We start from the raw sequence: 15,761 nt of genomic DNA, 5'->3' as shown, positions 1-15,761 counted from the left end.
AGGTAGGGCTTTCTCCTGTAGAGCTCCATTTTTATGGAATGGTCTGCCTACCAATGTGAGAGACGCAGACTAAGTCTCAACCTTTAAGTCTTTACTGAAGACTTATCTCTTCAGTAGGTCCTATGATTAAGTATAGTCTGGCCCAGGAGTGTGAAGGTGAACGGAAAGGCTGGAGCAACGAACCGCCCTTGCTGTCTCTGCCTTGCCGGTTCCCCTCTTTCCACTGGGATTCTCTGCCTCTAACCCTTTTACAGGGGCTGAGTCACTGGCTTACTGGTGTTCTTCCATGCCGTCCATGGGAGGGGTGCGTCACTTGAGTGGGTTGAGTCACTGACGTGGTCTTCCTGTCTGGGTTGGCGCCCCCCCTTGGGTTGTGCCATGGCGGAGATCGTTGTGGGCTATACTCGGCCTTGTCTTAGGACGGTGAGTTGGTGGTTGGAGACATCCCTCTAGTGGTGTGGGGGCTGTGCTTTGGCAAAGTGGGTGGGGTTATATCCTGCCTGTTTGGCCCTGTCCGGGGTATCATCGGATGGGGCCACAGTGTCTTCTGATCCCTCCTGTCTCAGCCTCCAGTATTTATGCTGCAGTAGTTTATGTGTCGGGGGGCTAGGGTCAGTCTGTTACATCTGGAGTATTTCTCTTGTCTTATCCGGTGTCCTGTGTGAATTTAAATATGCTCTCTCTAATTCTCTCTTTCTGTCTTTCTCTCGGAGGACCTGAGCCCTAGGACCATGCCTCAGGACTACCTGGTATGATGACTCCTTGCTGTCCCCAGTCCACCTGGCCGTGCTGCTGCTCCAGTTTCAACTGTTCTGCCTGCGGCTATGGAACCCTGACCTGTTCACCGGACGTGCTTGTTGCACCCTCGACAACTACTATGATTATTTTTATTTGACCATGCTGGTCATTTATGAACATTTTAACATCTTGACCATGTTCTGTTATAATATCCACCCTGCACAGCCAGAAGAGGACTGGCCACCCCTCATAGCCTGGTTCCTCTCTAGGTTTCTTCCTAGGTTTTTGGCCTTTCTAGGGAGTTTTTCCTAGGGAGTTTTTCCTAGCCACCGTGCTTCTTTCACATGCTTTGCTTGCCGTTTGGGGTTTTAGGCTGGGTTTCTGTACAGCACTTTGAGATATCAACTGATGTACGAAGGGCTATATAAAAATAAATTTGATTTGAAATGTTGGTATCCCTGGCTAAATTCCCAGTCTGGCCTTCATACCATCATGGCCACCTAATCATCCCCAGTTTACGATTGGCTCATTCATCCCCCCTCCTCTCCCCTGTAACTATTCCCCAGGTCATTGCTGTAAATGAAAATGGTGTTCCCAGTCAACTTACCTGGTGAAATAAGACAGACCCATCTTTGTTCATTCTTGGCCTGTAATTCCAGTAATGTGTGTGGTATTAAAAAAGATTCTGCTAATATGTAAAATGACATAGAATTACATGAAATGTTTTTAAAAAGGCAATTTCTCAAACCTGCAAATACGATGATAGATTCATGCAATGCTTTTACTATGAAGGAGATCTTTCCACCCATAGTCTTGTTCACGGTGGTCTGCGAACCCACAACCTTCTGGCCCGTAGCCCTGTGCGCCATCAAAATTCCTGCGTTGCCATGTAATGCTTAGAGAATGAAAAACTGCTTCTAAAACAGCATATCTAAGGCTCTGGTCTGTCCAATAAGTGATGGTAAATGGTTCTCTGCTATCCACTTTGTTTTAATTATTATTTTGGGTATAGGGGAGTGTTCTTATTTTTTATTTAACTAGGCAAGTCAGTTAAGAACAAATTCTTATTCACAATGACAGCCTACTCCGGCCAAACCCCGATGACGCTGGGCCAACAGAGTCCCATAGGGCAGCGCGCAATCACGGTCGGATGTGACACAGCCTGGATTCTAACCAGGTACTATAGTGACGCCTCTTGACCTGAGATGCAGTGTCTTAAACCGCTGCGCCGCTCGGGAGCAGGCAGGGTCATTTGTATTGTTTTTTATTTGACTTTTTTTTAAGCTTTCATAGAGGGTTTAGGTAAATATATATTTTGTTGAAGGGAAGGCCATCCATTTCAGAGATGTACGATTTTCTCCATGTAACCCTTATTATAAATAACGTTCACTCCCTTAGCGAGCTCAACTAATTTCCCCTGACCTGAGCATCATCTTCTGTCTCAGTAGTCAGTACTATTACACCAACAGAGAGGAGGAACATGACTCCAGTTATAATGAAATGTACTAGTTCTCTTTCTAGCAAAAACTCCCTGTTGCCATTTGTTTTACAAACTATTAGTTTTCCCAGTGGATGAGTCAGTCGCCACCCCCTGATATTCTGTATGGTTACAGAGGCCCTTCTCTTTGCAGTCAGTCATTCCTCCTAGTCTAAGTAGATTAACTGGTTGTAGGCCTTGTTATTCACAGACAGATGACAGGGCAGCGGTGGTACCAGGTTATGAGTAGATACCACCCTGTCGGAGTGTAACAGGTTATGAGTGGCCTAGCCTGAAGCATGTCAGAGAGCAGGTATGAAGTGGAGGGAGGGCCAGGGCTGTGAAAGGGCTGGGTGGGAGCTGGCTGGGGCACATCAGATCATTTACCAGAGAAGAGCAGGCCGTTTGTGGCCAAAAGAGAAACTTATGGGTAAGTCAGACAGGATGGAGACACATTACCTAGCTACCACCCTGCACTTAAAGCAACAGAAATGGGAAACAGCTTTTTTAATGTGGCGAGTGAGCTGAAATATTTATCTTCTTTGGGAAAAGAACAGTCATTTCCTTTTAGAGGAGGGAGAGACGGTATCTTCTAATCTGTTACAAAAGGGACAGAAGTATAATGTTTTCTCCTAGAGAGAAACACAAGTAGGGTGTTTAAAATGAGTTGAAGCTATGGTGCAACATATAATGAATAGTTTATTCATGGTGTTTCTATCTGTTCCCATTCAAATATACCATGAATAAATCAAATAGATAGGGCATCTTAGTGTTTACCTGTACAGTCTTCTTGATTCTGTGGGAGGGACCAGGGTATTCAGGAGAATACAAGTCTGTCAGGAAGAGGGAATTGATCAGTGTAGACTTCCCCAAACCAGATTCACCTAGAGAAGGGGGGGGGTAGGAAGATTAATTTCAAGAGTATACACCATCCAACAAAATGCTTATACTTGCAGGTTCCTTCTTGATGCAACAATAAGAAATAAAAGATTATACAAACAAAATAAATGGCTCAGTAGAATAGAATAAACATTTTATCATAACTATTATACAGGAAGGCACGATTTATAGTCCAATATTTACACTTGTAAATTGTGCAGTGTTTAAATTTAATATGCGATGGAGAGAGGGTGGGCTGAATATCTTTCCTCCCAGTCAAATTATTTTCCTGTCTGCATTTCAGGAATCTAATCAGGGATTCTTCTGATGAGGGAAGCCTGGGGATGGCGAAGTCATCATACTGTTACAGTGACTAAGTCTAACCACAAAAGACTTAGGGAATTTGTCTTCGATACAATAACAGTTCAAATTCATTTTGGGTCTCCCTTTCCAACATGCTGTATATTGAGACAATATCCAACCTTTTTCCATGATTTTAATTGACTTACAGTGTATTTCAATGAACATTACCAAATATTTGTTCCATAGTACTCTCATTCAATAATATGCTCTGGAATTGGTATATGGGCTACATTTTCCTTCAACATCTTTGTCAGATTTTCAGAGAACAATCCCAGGTGCCTCCTTATGTCTGGGTAGCCCAACGCCATCAACCGTATACATAGCAACGGTTGGCATGGGGACGGGGGCAATGAGAGCGGCTGAACAATGGGAGCTGTGTGATGAAGGGGGCGGGTCTGGAGTCACATGCTGGGCTGGCACAGGACCGCATCACACTGCTGCTGCGTGCACCAACCGTGCTGCCCCTGCGTTTTCCTGACCTTTAGAAGAGTGGTTAGGCCCAGCCTCCAACAACAACTCACTACTGCCAATTAACCAGCTACTGAACACTTGTGTGCAGGGAAAGAGAGTGAGAGCGAGAAAGAGGCAGAGATGGAGAGAGCAATAGAGACACCACACAAAGGAGAGCACTCTTTCGCTCTCCATCCCTCAAAGAAGCTCTCTCAACGCACTCTTTCACATGGTAAATGTTTTCTGCAAGGGCTGCAGCCACACCGACCTCACCATAACGGAAATGTTTTAGCGGTTGGGCTGTTGAGGAACAACGTGGATATGATCATCTGTGTGGATATTTCTTCAGGACGGAAGTCAGGATTTAGGGCCTACTCCCCACCGAGAGCTGGCTGGAGAATGATGGAAGGTGGGGAGGGGACGTGTTGTGGTCTTGTGAAAACAGCGGGCTGAAATACGCCTGTCTTGAAAATGTCAGCTTGCATTAGGGAAACCATAAGCTGACAGAATGGCAGACCCAAGCGGATTCAGCCTTCAGTGTCTGTGAAGCTGGTCCAATACAGATTCAGATCCAGCAGCATTGATTGGCAGAGAGAAAGGAAGCTTAGCTCTATGGCCACATAGAAGACAGGAGCCAGAACACTACACATCACTCTGGGTGGGAGGATGGAGTGAGGGATAGAGAGAAGGAAGGGAACAGGAGGGATGGAGCAAAGAGGGGGATGGCGGGATACCAGAGAGCAAGTTGTCTATTCAGACTTCAGAGCTGGGTCTGCTTGTTTTCTGAGGAGAGAGAGGGAGTGAGCGATAGATGAAGAAAGAATGGGAAAGAGGGCGAGGGAGGGATATCAAAGCTGATAAGCTATTCAGAGCTGGAGTTGCAGAATTTGTTTGCAGAGTAGGCCTCTGAGAAAGGCCTCTTAAATCCCTATGGTCATGGAAATGAGAATTGGGATTTCCCTACACTGGGCTATAGCTGGGGCCTGGGAAGGGATCTCCCTGCACTGGGATGGGATCATTCGCAGTGGTCTGATGACAGGGAAAACCGGCGAGTTAGCATGGATGCTACTGTTGTAGCCTAACCCCCAACTCAAAATGTGTCATCGTTTGAAAACCAGTCAAATGATTATCTATCTACAAAGGGCAATGAATAGACTTAGCCTTGAAGCACTGCAGTGTTTGTAACGATGTGACAGATCTGACACATTAACAGTATTAGGTGAAGCCTCTGATTGTACAGCTAGAACTGGATGCTATGCTGGATGCTATGCTGGTGACCTGGACCTAGAAATTAGCATTCAAGAGCCACCAGACCAGACCAGAGCATGACCATGGCCCTGGCCCCCCTCTCAATGCAGCCCTGCCTGGCCCGTACCCACCAGTGGCACTCCTTGGTCAGTAACCAACCCAGCCAGCAGCACACTTCCTTTAAAGGAAATGTCCAGCAGCTGTGTCAACCATGGAGGCTTATTCAGAGGAACTTCACCCTGCTCTGCATGCAAGGAGAGAGAAGCTTCATGGGGCGGGGGAAGCAGGAAAAAGTTTGGATTTCAGAGAGGGAGGGGAGACAGTTTGTTAGTTCATTTGACGGCGCTGCCTTCTACTGCAGTGACACGGGACTGAAAATACACTGACTGCTGAAATTAAAAGTGCTTCTGTTCAGAAACTGGCTGAGGTAACCCTGCTTTCACTATATTTAACGTTCAGGTAAAGTATGTCTCAGATGATAGCGCGCGTGTGTGTTTGTTGAAAAAGGGGATTTTCCCTTCAAATAGGGAACAGGAAAAAAGACGATAAAAAACTTTATAAGTCTGGCTAGCACATGACAATACTCTTTAAATATCTTCTGGCAAACCCATCAATTTCCTTTAACGAGTCAGCGTGCGAGTCAAATCCTACTTGTTTGTGGGGGACATAGTTTCCAGAGAAGATAAATACTTAAATGCATTAAAAAAAGTGTGTCAACGAAGGGCAACCACAATGAGCTGAACTACGGCAGCCTGCGGTGCAGTAGCCATTCTGGCCAAGATCAAGGTCAAACATTGTAAATCATTAGCAAATATTGACTTTTACCGATGGATGCAAACATCTGACTGCTGTGGCCCACTTTCACTGACTTGGGCTGCTGACAATCAGTTCTGACCAAGAGAGCCTAAAGCCTGTCGCATGCTTGCTTTCCAGTCGAAACAGTTCACGCATATATTATGACAATTTCGGGACGTTTTTGTTCATTTTAGTGTCCGGCAGTTTTTTGGGGGGCTGTTCGTGCACACAACTTTTTCACTTGAGGCAAGTCGAAGTTCAGTAGCCGAAATCTATGCCTCTTCATTGGTGATTGGTCAACAGTACTACTCCTAGGAGTAGGAACTATGGATGGGATTCTTCAATGAAATGCTTGTTGTCATTCAACGAGAGACTGGTTTTCATGCGCTTTTTTCCACTGGAGAAATACTACAACAAACATCTGATGTAAAATTGCTCAACTAAGACCCCCTCTAAAAAAGTCAAAATGTTATTACAGATTGCCTCACCCCCTCTTCTTTTACCCCTTTTTCTCCCAAATTTTGTGATGTCCAATTGGTAGTTACAGTCTTGTCTCATCGCTGCAACTCCCATATGGACTTGGGAGAGGCGAAGGTCAAGAGCCATGCATCCTCTGAAACATGACCCTCCCAAGCTGCACTGCTTCTTGACACACTGCTCGCTTAACCCGGAAGCCAGCTGCACCAATGTGTCAGCGGAAACACTGTCCAGCTGGCGACAGAAGTCAGCTTGCAGGCGCCACAAGGAGTCGCTAGAGTGTAAATGGGACAAAGAAATCCCGGCCGGCCAAACCCTCCCCTAACCCAGACGACGCTGGGCTAATTGTGCGCCACCACACGGTCTCCCGGTCACGGCCAGCTGTAACACAGCCTTGGATTCAACCAAGGGCTGTAGTGACGCCTCAAGCACAACAATGCAGTGCCTTAGACCGCTGCGACACTTGGGAGGCCTAATTACAGATTTCTTGATTTATCTTTGATTCATTTGGAATATTTTGAGGAAGTGTATACTGGCTGTTGTTAATACGGCATCTCAAGAGGGACAAGCAGTACGATTGCCGCTTTTCTCATTTTTCAAGCGAGAGGTCTTTTAAAGAAGTATGCGAGACGTTCGCGTCACCTTGCAGAGTTCTGCTATGAGCAAATTAAAACTAGTATGCGGTCACCTTTAAAATGCTTTGGCACTCTTCACATTGCAACCAGGGCCATTACATGAGTTCTCTGGTAATGAAGAAAACACACAGAGCGAAACACACCCCATAGAGCAGCAGAGAGTAAACAACATGCACTATTATCAGACGATGCATCTCCTACAGCATGACATGAGCTCAGCTTCAATTACCCTGCCATTCTAATTACATGCTCCAGACAAAATTGAACCTATAACTGTCTTTTTCCTGCGAGCGCAGCAAAGGGGAAATTCCAGGGAGAGACCACTTGAATGCTTCAACTCTACTCAGACTGACAGCAGTGGGTCTGGAATAACAGGCAGGCATTCCCCCTCTTCTCCTCCTCCCTCGTTATTTCTCTTGTTCCCACTCTCCTGGCCCTGGGGCAGGTGGGCATGGGTTGACTCAACAGCCCGCCGCCAACCACAGGGCCAGGGGACAGAATATGACCTCATTAGGGTGTTCACAGCCATTTCCTGTACAACCAAGTTTGGTACAGTGCCTTCAGAAAGTATTCATACCGCTTGACTTATTCCACATTTTGTGGTGTTACAGCCCAAATTCAAAATGGATGAAATTACTTCTTTTTTTTTCACCCACCTACACACAATACCCCATAATGACAACATAAAAATATCTTCTTAGAAATGTGTGCAAATGTATTGAAAATGAAATACAGAAATCTTATTCACACCCCTCAGTGAATAAATGTTAGAGTCACCTTGGGCAACAATTACAGCTGTGAGTCTTACAGGGTAAGTCTAAGAGCTTTACACACCTGGATTGTAGAATATTTGCACATTATTCAATTTTCAAGTTCTGTCAAGTTGGTTGTTGATCACTGCTACACAGCCATTTTCAAGTCTGGCCATTGATTGTCAAGCCGATTTCAGTCAAAACTGTACAACATTCAATGTCGTCTTGGTAAGCAACTCCAGTGTATATTTGGCCTTGTGTTTTAGGTTATTGTCCAGCAGAAAGGTGAATTTGTCTCCCAGTGTCTATTGGAAAGCAGACAACCAGGTTTTCCTCGGATTTTGCTTGTGTTTAGCTCCATTCGGTTTCTTTTTATCCTAAAAAAAAAAAAATCCCTAGTCCTTGCCGATGACAAACATACCCATAACATGATGCAGCCACCACCATGCTTGAAAATATGAAGTGTTAGTCAGTGATGTGTTTGCCCTAAACATAACGCTTTCTATTCAGGACATAAAGTTCAGGCATCCTTCTTTTCACTCTGTCATTTAGTTTTCTTTTCCAAATTTTTTGCAGTTTTACTTCAGTGCCTTATTGCAAACAGGCATCCTTTTTTGCACTGTCAATTAGGAGGTTAGTATTGTGGAGTAAATACAATGTTTTTGATTCATCATCAGTTTTATCCCATCACAGCAACTAAATGTTTTAAAGTCACCATTGGCCTAATGGTGAAATACTTCCTTAGGAAGGACGCCTGTATCTTCGTAGTGACTGGGTGTATTGATACACCATCCAAAGTGTAATTAATAACTGCACCATGCTCAAAGGGATATTCAATGTCTTTTTTCCCCTCTTCCAAATAGGTGCCATTCTTTGCGAGGCATTGGAAAACCTCCCTGGTCCTTGTGGTAAAATGTGTTTGAAATTCACTGCTCTACTGAGAGACCTTACATACAATTGAATATGTGAGGTACAGAGATATCATTCATACAGTTGAAGTCAGAAGTTTACATACACTTAGGTTGGAGTCATTAAAACTCTTTTTTTCAACCACTCCACAAATTTCTTGTTAACTTGCCAAAACTATAGTTTTGGCAAGTCGGTTAGGACATCTACTTTGTGCATGACACAAGTAATTTTTCCAACAATTGTTTACAGATTTCACTTATAACTCACTGAATCACAATTCCAGTGGGTCAGAAGTTTAACTACACTAAATTGACTGTGATTTTAAACAGCTTGGAATATTCCAGAAAATGTCATGGCTTTAGAAGCTTCTGATAAATTATGTCAATTAGCCTGAGTCAATAGGAGGTGTACCTGTGGATGTATTTCAAGGTCTACCTTCAAACTCAGTGCCTTTTCGTTTGACATCATGGGAAAATCAAAAGAAATCAGCTAAGACCTCAGCACAAAAAAAATGTAGAACTCCACAAGATGCTGGAGGAAACGGGTACAAAAGTATCTATATCCACAGTAAAACGAGTCCTATATCAACATAACCTGAAAGGCTGCTCAGCAAAACTGCCATAAAAAAGCCAGACTACAGTTTAACTGCACATGGGAACAAAGACCGTACTTTTTGGAGAAATGGCCTCTGGTCTGATGAAACAAAAATATAACTGTTTGGCCATAATGACCATCGTTATGTTTGGAGGAGAAAGGGGGAGGCTTGCAGGAAAAAGGGGGAGGCCTGCCACCCCGCATCATGTTGTCGGGGTGCTTTGCTGCAGGAGGGACTGGTGCACTTCACAAAATAGATGGAATCATGAGGGAGGGAAATTTACGTGGATATATTGAAGCAACATCTCAAGACATCAGTCAGGAAGTTAAAGCTTGGCCGCAAATGGGTCTTCCAAATGGACAATGACCCCAAGAATACTTCCAAAGTTGTGGCAAAATGGCTTAAGGACAACAAAGTCAAGCTACTGGAGTGGCCATCATAAAGCCCTGACCTCTATCTTATAGAAAATGTGTGGGCAGAACTGAAAAAGCGTGTGCAAGCAAGGAGGCCTACAAACCTGACTCTGTTACACCCGCTCTGTCAGGAGGAATGGGCCAAAATTCACCCAACTTGTTGTGGGAAGCTTGTGGAAGGCTACCTGAAACGTTTGACCCAAGTTAAACAATTTAAAGGCAATGCTACCAAATACTAATTGAGTGTCAGTAAACTTCTGACCCACTGGGAATGTGATGAAATAAAAGCTGAAATAAATCATTCTCTCCACTATTATTCTGACATTTCACATTATTAAAATAAAGCGGTGATCCTAACTGACCTAAGACAGGGAATTTTTACTAGGATTATATGTCAGGAATCGTGAAAAACTGAGTTTAAATGTATTTGGCTAAGGTGTATGTAAACTTCCGACTTCAACTGTACATGCAACTTATGTGACTTGTTCAGCAACGTTTTGCTATAACAACAGGGTTGAATACTTATTGACTAGACATTTCAGCATTTTTCATTACATTTGTAAACATTACTAAAAGCATCATTTCAGTGACACACAATCTTAATTTAATCCATTTAAAATTCAGGCTGTAGCAACAAAATGTGGAAAAAGTCAAGTGGTGTGAATACTTTCTGAAGGCACTGTACCTCTGGGCAGGACTTATGGAACAGAGAGGATGGAGTGGAGAATTGCAGGGTTGTAAAGGGGCTTACACCCTGTGTCTCTTCCCTCCATCCCTCTCTCTCTTCAGATGTTCAGGCTCCAACTCTGGCTGCATGAATGGAATTACAGGAAACCTCCCACCCACAATCCAAAAGGCACATTATACACACACCTCAAACACCACACACACACAGAATGTACAAACACATTCCACAGTATGGGGGAAATAAACCCCGCCTACCCTCCATTGCTCAAGCACATTTGTTTTAAATATGGTTTCTTCAAGTCCCGCTTTACATGCAAGACAAGTTATCCCAACGCAACAGAAAGCATTGCTAATGCATTTTAACAGCCAGCTGCCAGCACTATGGCATGACAACATTCCTGACTGTAAAATTGAACACTGCTGGACTGAACACATGAACGTCTATGGCCATGTGTAGGCTATATTAGATATCCACATACATTTCTTACACAGATGTGTCCGCATCTTTCGAACAGAGACGGCACCCTATTCCCCATACTAAACTACTTTTGATCAGCACTCTATGGACCCTGGTCAAAAGTAGTGCACTACATAGGGATTACAGTGCCATTTGGGACACAGTCGGAGCCTCTAACAGTCATTTTCATGCATACTTCACTGATCCATTCAATAATATGCAAACAGATTTTTACACAGCAGTAAAATCTCCATCTGTTTACCCAGATGAACACCGGGTTCTTTTTTCTGTTCTTTTGGGGTCTTACTTGGAAAAGAGCGGGAGACTTAAAATAGGCTGCAAAGATCGCTACTTACCCACGACCATGAGAGTGAACTCGAAGCCTCTCTTTACAGACTTTCTGTACACTTGGTTTGGGAGATTGGCAAAGCCCACATAACCTTCCAGAAGCTTCTGTTGCTGTAGACCAAAACATCAGTTAATGCTTTTCCCCAACTGTCCGGGCAGGTAACAAGGCTAAACAAAAGTCTGGTTACCAACACCGTTGACTTATTGCTTCAGTAGCTGGGATATCACTTGCCTATAAAAACTGATGAGTTGACGTGTTCAGGAAATACATTTAGGTGTTGGTAAAATACATTTAGGTGTTGGTAATATACATTTAGGTGTTGGTAAAATACATAGCAACATGGACAATTTGTTGTGTTGAATTCAATCATTCATCAGATAATTTAATTCATATGCCCAATCTAACATTGTTAAACTATATATACACAAAAGTATGTGGACACCTTCAAATTAGTGGACTTGGCTAATTCAGCCACACCCATTGCTGACAGGTGTATAAAATCGAGCACACAGCTATGCAATCTCCATAGACAAACATTGGCAGTAGAATGGCCTTACTGAAGAGCTCAGAGACTTTAAACGTGACACCCGTCATAGGATGACGCCTTTCCAACAAGGCAGTTTGTCAAATTTCTACCCTGCTAGGGCTGCCCTGGTCAACTATAAGTGCCGTTACTGTGAAGTGGAAACGTCTAGAAGCAACAACGGCTCAGCCTCGAAGTGGTAGCCCACACAAGCTCACAGAACGGGACCACCGAGTGCTGAAGGGCGTAGTCCGTAAAAATCGTCTGTCCTCTACAGAGTTCCAAACTGCCTCTGGAAGCAACATCAAACCATTCTTGTGCTGTCAGGAGCTTCATAAAATGGTTTTCATGGCCGAGCAACCGTACACAAGCCTAAGATAACCATTCACAAAGCCAAGAGTCAGCTGGAGTGGTGTAAAGCTCGCCGCCATTGGACTGGAGCAGTGGAAACACATTCTCTGGAATGATGAATCACGCGTCACCATCTGGCAGTCCAATGGACTAATCTGGGTTTGGCGGATGCCAGGAGAACACCACCTACCCCAATACATAGTGCCAACTGTAAAGTTTGGTGGAGGAGGAATAATGGCCTGGGACTGTTGTTCATGGTTCGGGCTAGGCCCCTTAGTTCCAGTGAAGGGACATTTTTACATTTAAGTTATTTTGCAGACGCTCTTTTCCAGAGCGAGTGAGTGGAAATCTTAACGCTGTAGCATACAATGACAATCTAGACGATTCTGTGCTTCCAACTTTGTGGCAACAGTCTGGGGAAGGCCCTTTCCTGTTTCAGTATGACAATGCCCCTCGTGCACAAAGCGCGATCCATACAAAAATGGTTTGTCGAGATCGGTGTAGAAGAACTTGACTGGCCTGCACAGAGCCCTGACCTCACGAATGTGCTTGTGGCTGAATGAAAGCAAGTCCCCGCAGCAATCTTCCAACATCTGGTGGAAAGCCTTCCCAGAAGAGTGGAGTCTGTTATAGCAGCAAAGAGGAGACCAACTCTATATTAATGCCTATGATTTTGGAAAAAGATGTTCGACAAGCAGGTGTCCAAATACTTTTGGTTATGTAGTGTCTCTTAACATTGTCAAATAAGTAAATATTATAGCCTAAAGGTACGGTACAGTGGAGTGGTGTAAGGTAATCAGTCACAATAATACTTACAGCTGGTTTGGAGAGTGTGCAGGTCAAGATGGTTGACCGTGAGGTGGTGGTGGATGAGAGGAGATGCAGAATGATTCACAGTCCACGGTAGACAGGAGGAGCACCACACCATAAAGGAAAAAAAGAATTTGAAATACAGTATATCAGTTAAGACCAACAAATGAGTCCACCATCCATCTTGTGTCAGAATAACACATTCATGCCTGCGGATAAAAGCCCAGACGCACTCTCAGGTGTCAATCTCACTTTGACGCCGTTTCAATGTGCAAGTGCAATCATGAATAAGAGATATGCCTACTCATATAGTAGTCAGAAAGGCATAGCTTGAGGTATAGCTTACCCTGGTAACTTCTAGCCTATACAATATACCTGATAGGTCTTGCTACTCTATTTTGCCTATAGCACTCAATCAGATCAGCAGATGTGTGGTGGTGGTACACATCATTTTGGTTTGCTTGGTTAATGCTAGTTTCTGCATCTTTTCACCAAAAATGTAATTTTTGACAAAAACTAAGGGTATAACCAGTCTTTTCCCACTCAGTTTCTTCATTCTATTTGAAGGGATTTAACCAATGTTTTATAGGGCTAGGTTATTTGTAGTCAAACCCACGCATAAACGTCTCAGCCAGACAGACACACATACACACTACCGTTCAGAAGTTTGGGGTCACTTTGAAAATGTCCTTGTCTTTGAAAGAAAAGCACATTTTTGTCCATTAAAATATCATAGAATTGATCAGAAATAGAGTGTAGACATTGTTAATGTTGTAAATTACTATTGTAACTGGAAACGGCTGATTTTTTATGGAATATTTACATAGGCGTACAGAGTCTCAACGTCAAAGGTGAAGAGGCGACACTGGGATGCTGGCCTTCTAGGCAGAGTTCTTCTCTCCGGTGTCTGTTCTTTTGCCCATCTTAATATATTTTATTTTTATTGGCCAGTCTGAGATATGGCTTTTTCTTTGCAACTCTGTCTAGAAGGTCAGCATCCCGGAGTCGCCTCTTCACTGTTGAGACTGGTGTTTTGCGGGTACTATTTAATGAAGCTGCCAGTTGAAGACTTGTGAGGCGTCTGACTAGTTTGAGAAACAATCTAATGTACTTGTCTTCTTGCTCAGTTGTGCACCGAGGAATCCCACTCCTCTTTCTATTCTGGTTAGAGCCAGTTTGTGCTGTTCTGTGAAGGGAGTAAGACATAGCGTTGTACGAGATCTTCAGTTTCTTGGCAATTTCTCGCATGGAATAGCCTTCATTTCTCAGAACAAGAATAGACTGACGAGTTCCAGAAGAAAGTTATTTGTTTCTGGCCATTTTGAGCCTGTAATCGAACCCACAAATCATGATGCTCCAGATACTCAACTAGTGTAAAGAAGGCCACTTTTATTGCTTCTTTAAATCAGCCCAACAGTTTTCAGCTGTGCTAACATAATTGCAAAAGGGTTTTCTAATGATTAAGTAGCCTTTTAAAATGATAAACTTGGATAAGCTAACACAACGTGCCATTGGAACACAAGAGTGATGGTTGCTGATAATGGGCCTCTGTACACCTATGTAGATATTCCATTTTTTGAAATTTGTTTTTTTACATCAGCCCATTCCAGCTACAATAGTCATTTACAACATTAACAATGTCTACACTGTATTTCTGATCAATTTGATGTTATTTTAATGGACAAATTAATGTACTTTTCTTTCAAAAACAAGGACATTTTTAAGTAACCCCAAACTTTTGAACGGTAGTGTATGTATGTACGTATGTATACATGTATATATTTTTTTATAGAGGGTGTGAAACATGGAGATGGATCACAATTCATGACAAGTCTATTCTGGAAAACAGGATTTTAGCCTCAGATTATTTTACAGCTCCCTGGCTGCCAGTAAAGTGACATGAAAGACCCTCTGTAATAGGTCTTTACCTAAATATGATATCAGCCATTACTGAAGAGGAGTGTGGGCTCAGAAGCCAAACAATGTTCTCAGTTAAGAGAAGAAAAATAACCTATTTACCAACTGTAACGACACAGACAAGTTCAGGCTAAAGCAGTAGGACAGCCAATGATGCTTGTTATTCAGCACATCAGAGAGAGGAAAACACGGTCAACCTACCTAGCATTCAAATAGCCTAATCCTCCACTTGAGTTACAACTCAAACTTCCTACAGTATTTTAGGTCCGTTTATGGGAGCTGTCATTGGTTAATCCCAGAGTTGAGGTGATGCATCCTTCAATCATTTCATCGGCTGATGTGAAATGAGATCCAATTGGCTACCAGCCCACAGCCGTGAAATCCCATTGGCCGACAGCCCACAGGCCTCTTCACACGGCTTCCAGCGTTGGAGAGACTGACGAATAGCAGATAGTCTCGAGTTAGTAGCTAGGCACCATGTTTCCGTCCTCACACTAACAAAAAGCAATTTCCTACATGTTTCGTCTCTCAAACATCGTAGTGTAAAACCATCAAGATCAGGGTGGCAAGAATTTGAGCATTCACTCAGGCTATCCCAGACCCAGAAAGTTGGGCCAAAAATATTGAGATTATTAAGCGGATGAGCTGTTTTTGCCAGTAAAGCACTGCTCAGAGGAGGAGGCTGTTCATTCCTCTACAGTTTTTCAGCTCATTGGCTATTAACGACCCACTTCCACAGGAGAGGATATGCCCCACCTAGCCTTTGAGGGTCTTTGAGGGTTATAAATTGACAGATGTAGCCTACTGTAGCATGCCTCACCGCCCAAGCCACTTCCTCCTGTTGTCTGTCTGTCTGTCTGTCTGCCTGTCTGCCTGCCTGCCTCTCTCTGGAGCAGAAGCGTCTGTCACGTATGCAGTACGACTGTCAGTGGTGCC

General features: G+C 43.6%; 1 protein-coding gene across 5 annotated transcripts in view; it reads right to left on the bottom strand.

Annotated features, from left to right (window-relative positions):
- Positions 1–15,761, bottom strand: part of LOC106570300 (septin-7) — a 45,975-nt gene that overhangs the window by 26,635 nt on the left and 3,579 nt on the right. For 4 of the 5 annotated variants that reach the window (XR_006758923.1, XR_006758924.1, XM_014142467.2 and 1 more), the window contains exons 3-4: positions 11,232–11,334; positions 2,993–3,099 (exon numbers count right to left, since the gene is read on the bottom strand). Coding sequence is in view for 2 of the 5 variants with exons in the window: in XM_014142467.2 (XP_013997942.1) it covers positions 2,993–3,099; positions 11,232–11,334 (210 nt within the window). In the remaining 3 variants the exon portion in view is untranslated. Of the gene's footprint in view, positions 1–2,992; positions 3,100–11,231; positions 11,335–12,914; positions 12,934–15,761 lie in introns of those variants that run through there. The other variant, XR_006758925.1, reaches the window with a different exon arrangement.

The sequence above is a fragment of the Salmo salar genome, chromosome ssa14 (assembly GCF_905237065.1).
Source record: "Salmo salar chromosome ssa14, Ssal_v3.1, whole genome shotgun sequence".
In the NCBI taxonomy this organism is placed as follows: domain Eukaryota; kingdom Metazoa; phylum Chordata; class Actinopteri; order Salmoniformes; family Salmonidae; genus Salmo; species Salmo salar.
The sequence above is the reverse complement of the archived record's forward strand: the minus strand, read 5'-3'. Positions and strand labels throughout refer to the sequence as shown.